At 42.6% G+C, this 9778-nt stretch overlaps 1 protein-coding gene across 1 annotated transcript; it reads left to right on the forward strand.

Moving 5' to 3' along the window:
* Positions 1-5277: 5277 nt before the first annotated feature.
* Positions 5278-8615, forward strand: LOC121546041 (transmembrane protein 271-like). Its single transcript, XM_041857035.1, has one exon. The coding sequence runs from the start codon at positions 5775-5777 to the stop codon at positions 6570-6572; it is 798 nt and encodes a 265-aa protein (XP_041712969.1). The 5' UTR covers positions 5278-5774; the 3' UTR covers positions 6573-8615.
* Positions 8616-9778: the final 1163 nt, after the last annotated feature.

Genomic DNA, 9778 nt, shown 5'->3' on the forward strand with positions numbered 1-9778 from the left:
CTAACAGGACATGTAGAGACGTCTCACACCAACACAGTCTAACATGACATGTACAGATGTCTCACACCAACACAGTCTAACAGGACACATGTACAGATGTCTCACACTAACACAGTCTAACAGGACATGTAGAGACGTCTCACACCAACACAGTCTAACAGGACATGTACAGACGTCTCACACCAACACAGTCTAACAGGACACATGTACAGATGTCTCACACTAACACAGTCTAACAGGACATGTAGAGACGTCTCACACCAACACAGTCTAACATGACATGTACAGATGTCTCACACCAACACAGTCTAACAGTACACATGTACAGACATCTCACACCAACACAGTCTAACAGGACACATGTACAGACATCTCACACCAACACAGTCTAAAAGGAAACGTACAGACGTCTCACACCAACACAGTCTAACAGGACATGTACAGACATCTCACACCAATACAGTCTAACAGGACACATGTACAGACATCTCACACCAACACAGTCTAACAGGACATGTACAGACATCTCACACCAACACAGTCTAACAGGACTCTTGTACAGACATCTCACACCAACACAGTCTAACAGGACATGTACAGACGTCTCACACCAATAGAGTCTAACAGGACACATGTACAGACGTCTCACACCAACACTTGCACAAGTAAAAAATGAATAAATAAGCATATGTTGCTCATGCATATGTATGCTGGATGACATGCACACACACAAGTAAGCATATGTCTAATATCAAAGATAGTTATAAAATAGCAGTGTGTATGTCATCCAACCTTATGGTATGATTAATTTATTCCCTTTGGTAACACTTTTTATGCCTCCTGGTTTGTATTGCATTATTAATACATTGGCATTTAAGAATATAGTGATCTTTCATTGAATGCTTAATGGGCAATTCTACCACTTGTCATTATCATATTCATTATCTCCAGCACAATACCAGTGTCTACATATGTGAAGACGATGCAGTTCTAGATTTTTTATTTTGTTTTTTCAAAGTTTTACCTGATGACATCATAAAAAGTTAAAACATGTTTAAAAAACAGTGACGAAGAGTTTTGCTGGGAGTGCCAGGAGCACTCCCCTCCCTTTGGCTAGAAACTCATTGCAGGTTTCGAAAATCACTGTTTTTCATAGGGTTCTATTCAGGGTTACAGCATGATTGTAATTTAAAGGCAATGTCCCCGCGTTAGTGGAGACTGCATTCACGGTAAACGCTGTATATGTCAGCTTAATCGGAAATGACCTTAACATTTCAATCACATAATCTGTAACGCTTCAGTTTTACAGATTGAATAGAGCCTTTAGTTTTGATCCTACCCTGTGATGTCACAGAGAAGCATTTTTTTTAGGACCTTTCTTCTTATCTTTTTAACCACAGATCATAGAAACGTGCAGTTTTCACATATGTAGACACTGGTATGGTGCTGGAGGTTGAAAAGTGGCATAATTCTCCTTTAACATGTTTGCTTATGTCATGTTGTATAATGCATACAAACATATTTAGAATCAGTCAATTTTATGAACGCTTATGTTTTATAATGCATATGTCCATCTGTGTAATCTTTTAGGAATACAGTCGTGGAGAATGACACAAGTATTGGTCTTCACAAAGTTCGCTGCTTCAGTGTTATGATATATTTTTGTCAGATGTTACTATGGTATACTGAAGTATAATTACAAGCATTCCATAAGTGTCAAAGGCTTTTATTGACAATTACATTAAGTTTATGCAAAGAGTCAATATTTGCAGTGTTGACCCTTCTTTTTCAAGACCTCTGCAATCTTCCCTGGCGTGATGTCAATCAACTTCTGGGCCACATCCTGACTGATGGCAGCCCATTCTTGCATAATCAATGCTTGGGGTTTGTCAGAATTTGTGGGTTTTTGTTTGTCCACCCGCCTCTTGAGGATCGACCACAAGTTATCAATGGGATTAAGGTCTGGGGAGTTTCCTGGCCATGGACCCGAAATGTTGATATTTTGTTCCTCGAGCCACTTAGTTATCACTTTTGCCTTATGGCAAGGTGCTCCATCATGCTGGAAAAGGCATTGGTCATCACCAAACTGTTCTTGGATGGTTGGGAGAAGTTGCTCTCGGAGGATGTGTTGGTACCATTCTTTATTCATAGCTGTGTTCTTAGGCAAAATTGTGAGTGAGCCCACTCCCTTGGCTGAGAAGCAACCCCACACATGAATGGTCTCAGGATGCTTTACTGTTGGCATGACACAGGACTGATGGTAGCGCTCACCTTGTCTTCTCCGGACAAGGTGTTTTCCGGATGCCCCAAACAATCGAAAAGGGGATTCATCAGAGAAAATGACTTTACCCCAGTCCTCAGCAGTCCAATCCCTGTACCTTTTGCAGAATATCAGTTTGTCCCTGATGTTTTTCCTGGAGAGAAGTGGCTTCTTTGCTGCCCTTCTTGACACCAGGCCATCCTCCAAAATATTTGCCTCACTGTGCATGCATATGCACTCACACCTGCCTGCTGCCATTCCTGAGCAAGCTCTGCACTGGTGGTGCCCCAATCCCGCAGCTGAATCAACTTTAGGAGACGGTCCTGGCGCTTGCTGGACTTTCTTGGGCGCCCTGACGCCTTCTTCACAACAATTGAACCTCTCTCCTTGAAGTTCTTGATGATCCGATAAATGGTTGATTTCGGTGCAATCTTACTAGCAGCAATATCCTTGTTTGTGAAGCCCTTTTGTGCAAAGCAATGATGACGGCACGTGTTTCCTTGCAGGTAACCATGGTTAACAGAGGAAGAACAATGATTTCAAGCACCACCCTCCTTTTAAAGCTTCCAGTCTGTTATTCTAACTCAATCAGCATGACAGAGTGATCTCCAGCCTTGTCCTCGTCAACACTCTCACCTGTGTTAACGAGAGAATCACTGACATGATGGCAGCTGGTCCTTTTGTGGCAGGACTGAAATGCAGTGGAAAAGTTTTTTTGGCATTAAGTTCATTTTCATGGCAAAGAGGGACTTTGCAATTAATTGCAATTCATCTGATCACTCTTCATGACATTCTGGAGTATATGGAAATTGCCATCATCAAAACTGAGGCAGCAGACTTTGTAAAAATGTGTATTTGTGTCATTCTCAACACTTTTGACCACGACTGTACATATGTAGCCTTTAGACATTTATAAAGGGTGTTAAAATGCAATAGTTATGAATGTTTATTGCAAGTCTTATACTTGCACTATGTGGTGATATTAGGCACTACAAGTGCATCCATAAGGTATTATAAACAGGTGGCTTATAGAAACGGCTATTATTATGCGTTCTTAAAACCACTGATTTGTTATTTTGTTTGTTTAGTTTCACTTTCACTTTCTCGGGAGTTAGCACATTCACATGCAGTAATACAATAAAGCCATTGATCTCTTTGGAGCCCAGAGGCCATAACCGTATGACATGAGCTGTCCATCATGCTGAAACACACACACACACACACACACACACACACACACACACACACACACACACACACACACACACACACACACACACACACACACACACACACACACACACACACAGTTTGGACCAGTTTACAGGGTATTCTCTTTAAAATAGCAAATCAATCAGACATCGGGATCAGCAGTTAATTGCAGTGATTACTTGCTTAGCGGGGACAATGGAGGGTTTCACTGGTGGAGATTAGTGCCTTGGATGTCTATGGACTATGTGAAAGGAAACACTTGGATTTGTCAGAATTAATCTGTGCCTTTTGGAGAATACATTGTCTACCTCCACAGGGTTTTAGTTCCAGCGTGTAGATAAGGTGGGGGTGCTCTCGTGTCAATTCTAGATAGAGTCAGGGTTACAGGTGCAGAAAAAGTGATCTCCGACATCTGTCTTAGTAACCTGCCAGTCAGACTGCTGACAATAGCCTTCTTCTACAAGGAGATCTAATACACAGAAAATAATCTCAGTCTCTAAAACCCTGTTTTATTAAATAGCTAGGCGATTCATTTCATTATCAACTTCCACAGCTGGATATACAGCATATTGAAGGCCTAAAATATAAAATATAAAATGTGCCATCCAGGACCTCTATACCAGGTGGTGTCAGAGGAAGGTCCTAAAAATGATCAATGACTCCAGCCACCCTAGTCAAAGACTGTTCTCTCTGCTACTGCACGGCAAGCGGTACCGGAGAGCGAAGTCTAGGTCCAAAAGGTTTCTTAACAGCTTCTACCCCCAAGCCATAAGACTCCTCAACAGCTAATCATGGCTACCCGGACTATTTACATTGCCCCCCCCCCACCCCACCCCACCCCCCTCTTTTACGCTGCTGCTACTCTGTTTATTATTCATGCATAGTCACTTTAACTCTGCCCACATGTACATATTACCTCAATTACCTCGACTAACCAGTGCACCTGCACATTGACCCTGTACCGGTACCCCCTGTATATAGCCTCCCTACTGTTATTTTATTTTACAGCTGCTCTTTAATTATTTGCTTTTTTTTATTAATTTTTTACTTATCTATTTTTACACTTTTTTATTTTTTTGTAATTTTTCTTAAAAACTGCATTGTTGGTTAAGGGCTTGTAAGTAAGCATTTCACTGTTGTATTCGGTGCATGTGGCAAATACAAATTGATTTGATTTGATTTAATATGGCACTAATTCCTGTCACTAACAAAAACAAATTCCGTCATCTCAGAAATTGATTATGATTAGACACCTGCGCCTGCCTGAAAGAAAGCCAGGTAGGCTAATCAAATGATGTGGACAGTAATGCTTTAAGTCACAGACATGCTGTTACGTTCCTAGGTTGCCGAGCCCTAGAATATCCTCAGGTCACTTTTCCAACTTTACCAACTAGGCCTGCATCCTCGTTAAACTCTGTATGCCCTCACTCCCAGTCCCCTCTCTGTTTTGGCTGAGGTTAACGCAATTTCAGCACAACGGACAGCGCGTGGAATACTGGACACCGACAACTAGGCCTTTATCCTCCTAAAGTCTTGATGCCCCCGCCATCCCCTTCTCCCCTTCCTTTGGCTGAGGTTTCAGCACCATGGACAGCGCATGCAATACTGGTTCGCGACGATGCTTGTTAAAATGGATACAGACTAAAAAGCATGGGGCTACTTGTTTTCTTTTCAAAGCAAAACCACACTTGTGGGTCTCATACCAACTATTCACGATTCAGTTTGTATATGAGAAATGGGCTTGGATTTGAGTAATGGGCCAAAATGTGTAATGGGCTAGAGAGCGGCAGCCAGTATTGACATTTGCTAGGAGCCGCAAGCCTTCTGGATTCTGAGCAATTTAATAGCCGCCTTCTCTACTCCCTCCTGCCCTGAAGAGTTATTCTGCGCTCCCAGTGGCACTCCACTGCCGCATGCCGTTTAGCACTTATTGTATGATCGCAATCACGCGGGTTTGAGCTAATCGTCTTCCCATAATAATTTGCACTTGCGTTTGGAGATGTGGCTGCTTGCATAACGGTGTGGATGGGGGGCGAGCGGGGTCATGAGGGTGATCATTACCTTTGAGTTGGATTTTGGGGGTCGCTACCGTAGAAGGAACGCGCTCTTCCTATCAATAATTCATCCATTCCTGAAGCAGCGGGAAAGGGGGGGAGAGCACACAGCTCCGGAGATACAGATTTTGAACTGCAGTCACCGGCGTATCATGTCACAATCTGACAGTGCTTCGAGACGGGCTGACGAGGAGGACAAAGGAGGATGAAGGAGGGAGAGGGACCGGGAGAGGCAGAGGAGGAATATAATGAAGTTGAGTGGGAAAGGACTGTGTACCATCGTCTCCAGCGCCCTTCTCTTCGTCTGCGCGGTGAGCGAAGTTGTTGTCGGATTCAAATGCATCTCGCTGGGCACCAAAGTAAAAGTGCATTTTCACCTGTCGACCGCGGCCGGGGCTTTCTACTCCGGGATACTGGTCGGACTCGGGCAGGCGCTGCTGGGCTTTGCACTGCTTTGTTGCAAAGGGAAGCCCGGGTGTCGGAATTTCTTTCTCCTGGGTATCCTGGTGTTTTTGTTGGGAGTTCTCACCGCCTTCTCCGGCGCGGTGGTGGACGGAGACACGGTGTCTCTGGTGGAGCGCAAATATTCCCATTATTGCCTAGACATAGACTCCGTGGAATTAACCGCCATCTGCAACCAACTGAAGGATTATCAGAGAAGTCTAGTCATCTCAACCATTCTAAGCACTTTGGAATGCCTTCTCGGGCTTATGAACTTGGTGATCATCAAAAGGTACAAAACAGCGCAGTTCTACAGACGGAGGCAATCACAGAGGCAGAGTGCGGGGACTATTATTTTCAGCGAGGAGCAGGACTTTACCGTGTCCGAATTCCAACCGGTTTCCTACATTAACTTGGGGGTATTTCACGTGTTCGACGAAGCAGGTGTGGAAGTACAATGCGGTGGCCACCCGTCTATCGATCTCCCGGGTTACTCACCCACGGATCCCGAGCTCAACCATTCCTACCCCTTTTCTTACCCGCTCCCGAACGAGTTACCGCCCGCGTACGAAGACATTTTCCCTGGAGACGAAAGTAACAAATAGCAACTCTTCCCTGAACAAACAAAAAAGTTGCAACATGGGCTCTAAATTCTGCAGTGACAATCACTGGCTTTCTCCCTTCGGTCTATTCAGTGCTGGGACAAACAATCATGGAGAGATTCTCATCTAAACCGTTTTTTCCATTCACAGCCCCAAACAGCATCGCCTTCATGCTTATTTTAATCAGCAAAGGTAGCCTCCTGGTCCACTTTATGTGCATCTACCATTATGTTGCCAATGAACTAGTCTATTACCATCCATCGATATAGTCGAAATTCCATGGTAATAAATACATACACCAGATCCATAGACCATTTGATGCTATCATACCAGTCCAGATATCAAAGCAGCAGTTGTTTTGAGTTCAGATTGGATACACATCATATGCCCAAATAGTTTGCTGTTGTTATTGTTTTCTTTAACATATGAATAAAAGTGTATTTACTCTCACCTGATGTTAGAAGTTCTATTCAAAAGCCAACCTGCATTTTACCTGACTAATACTCTAACATCCACAATGGACTTTTAATGTGTCTTGTACACCCAACAGGTGTAGCTCATTAAATTAGGCTAGTGCTTGATTAACAAGACCACAGACAGGCCCACATTATTCCTAATCGAAAATGAATTTCCTTTGCCATATAAATGCAATACAGTAGTAATGAAAAAGGTAGATGTATTCCCCTTCCACCATTTTGCTCACTTAGCGGAGCCAATTGCTCTTGTTCTCGCTGCAGTATAACCTAATGGGTAGCCTGCATTTGTCTCACATGCTTAATTAAATAGCTACTAAACCATTGAGTATTATATCTGCATCCCAAATAGCACACTATTCCCATAGTGCTCTGGTCAAAAGTAATGCACTGTATAGGGAAGTGGGTGCCATTTGGGATACAACCATTCACTAGTATCCATCACCAGAGCACCACACCTCTCATTCACCCCCTAAGTGGCAGGTAGAAACCCTCATTGATGACTTTTTTGCTGAATTTCACCCACTGTTGTGTGGATGTGATGCTCTCTCTCTCACCTGATAAGATTACTCGCGTTGGGTGTGAAATCACTTCCTCAGCCGTTGCTATGAACTTTGATAATACCTCTGTTTCTTGTGTGCGACTAACGAGTATTATTGGCCATAAATGGGGTTAGATATTCATGTGATCTCGGAGTACAGGAGTTCAACATATTTAGAAAGACATACTGTACTGTATGGGACAGTGGAACTGTAGGGCTGTATGCCTCTGAACTGTAGTGAATCACCTGATATATACTGTATGCCCATTTCAAAGCAAACTGTGACACTTGTTCAGTTCAAACTGCTGTCTTTACATGGTCATAGTATTGTTATTGGTAAAAGGGATACAATATATTGTGAGTAGAGATAAACAACTAGTTTGTTTGTTTCCGGGGGAGATAATGGATTGAATGGGTCTACATGCCCATATTGGGGGTCTTTTGAAAATAGGGAACAGTCATTTGAGCATAAAGACATAAAGGTCCAATATTGGTGAACCATGGGTGGCATATGGTCCTACAAAACTGCAGGGCCTGCTAGTTGTTGCAGTTCATTATAGTCTGAGATCTCAATGAGAAAGTAATTTCTGTAATTGCCTAGGGACCACCAATCTTTTGTTGTTGTTAGTTCTCAGTTTTACCTTGGATATTTTACAGAACAGTTTGCATAATAGGATATCTGTATGAGTATGCTTGCATATAATTATTTCCTACATGTGATATACTGTAAAACTCTTTATTTTACAGTGGTACTAATGGAATTCTGTCATTACCAAGCACAACATATGTAGAGTATGTACTTGCAGTTACAGTATATAGTGCTCAGTAGCGATCTATCAGTATCCAACTTGGAATGTATTGCTGCAAGTCTCTTAGAAGCTATTTGACATTATTTGGGTCATATGTTACAAGGACACTATGATGTAAGACTTGTCTAAAATGTTACATTGATGGCATCTTGGCATCCTGTCTTTCTGAACGGTCTATTGTACATCGAAACATTTAATGGTGACTAAAGTTATCCTTGGTTGATAAAATCACTGCTGTTTAATTTGCTTAATGTAATGTATTGCAATCTTCTTCCTTACTTCCTGCTCACCTCATCCAATTAGTGATTATTCAAATGACCAGGATAAGAACATACAGGACTGTTTATTAATACATTTTCAGAGGGCACATGCCCTAGGGCTGTTAATTAGGCTAATGAAAAATATTTCCCAGTTGTAAATTCTAACTACATCGCTTATTTGTCAGACAGATAAACGGTGTAGGGGTAATGATTTACATGTATCTGGACATGCATTGACACGTGTTGACTAATATGACTTTCCACAATGTGTGATGTCATCAGGTACAGTAGGGTTCTTTGAAAGCAGTGTAACTTAATACAAGAGGGTCATTTAGGCTCACGGTTTCACAGGCAGTTTAACTAAACTGATTTACATCATTTGGGCCTTTATGTTATTACTACTAATGCACTTTAGTTTGCTTAATGAAGTTCTCTAAGACTACCAGCCAGGAGATAATGGTGGATGTCATGGTCACAGTGGGTTGGGAGAGGATGGTTTAGAATGATGATGTAGGTAGGTAATCTGACGTAGGCAATCTTACTCTGCGAAGTTCGGTGTAGGTGCATGCTTTTGTTACAGCCAAGCAGTAACACATCTAATTCAACTAATCAGCTAACCATAATCTTCAACGTAAACTTTAGATTTGTTGAATCATGTGTAGCCTAGCCCTTGGCTGGAGGAAAAGCCTGCACCCCCACTGTCCAGCCCTTTCTAGAGAAGACTGGGCACCTTCTAATGTGGAGAGGAAACGTTGACGTCAGAGCCCCTCCATCTTGGACGGTGTTATGTGTAGCTCTCAGTATTGTAATGCAAAGTAGATGTCTGAGGCCAGTGTTTTTTCTGCAGTGTTTCTGTTTGTTTCTCTGTCAGCACTGGCCTCCAGCCAAGGTCCTGACACCCACACTGTGGTTACTGCACTCAGTCAATTGACAGGGAGGAGGAGGAAAGGAGGAATGGTGGAAGAGAGGGAGGGTGGGGGGGATGACGGGGGTGAAAAAGAGGCCTACTTCATCTTTATGCTCAGCAAAAAAGAGCAGGCAAAGTGAAAATCACAGCCATGTGAAAGGTGGAAGTAAAACAAGCATCCTGGCTAGTGGCTAACACCATATTCTATAATCTGAAGAC

Source organism: Coregonus clupeaformis, chromosome 3 (genome assembly GCF_020615455.1).
Source record: "Coregonus clupeaformis isolate EN_2021a chromosome 3, ASM2061545v1, whole genome shotgun sequence".
Classification (NCBI taxonomy): domain Eukaryota; kingdom Metazoa; phylum Chordata; class Actinopteri; order Salmoniformes; family Salmonidae; genus Coregonus; species Coregonus clupeaformis.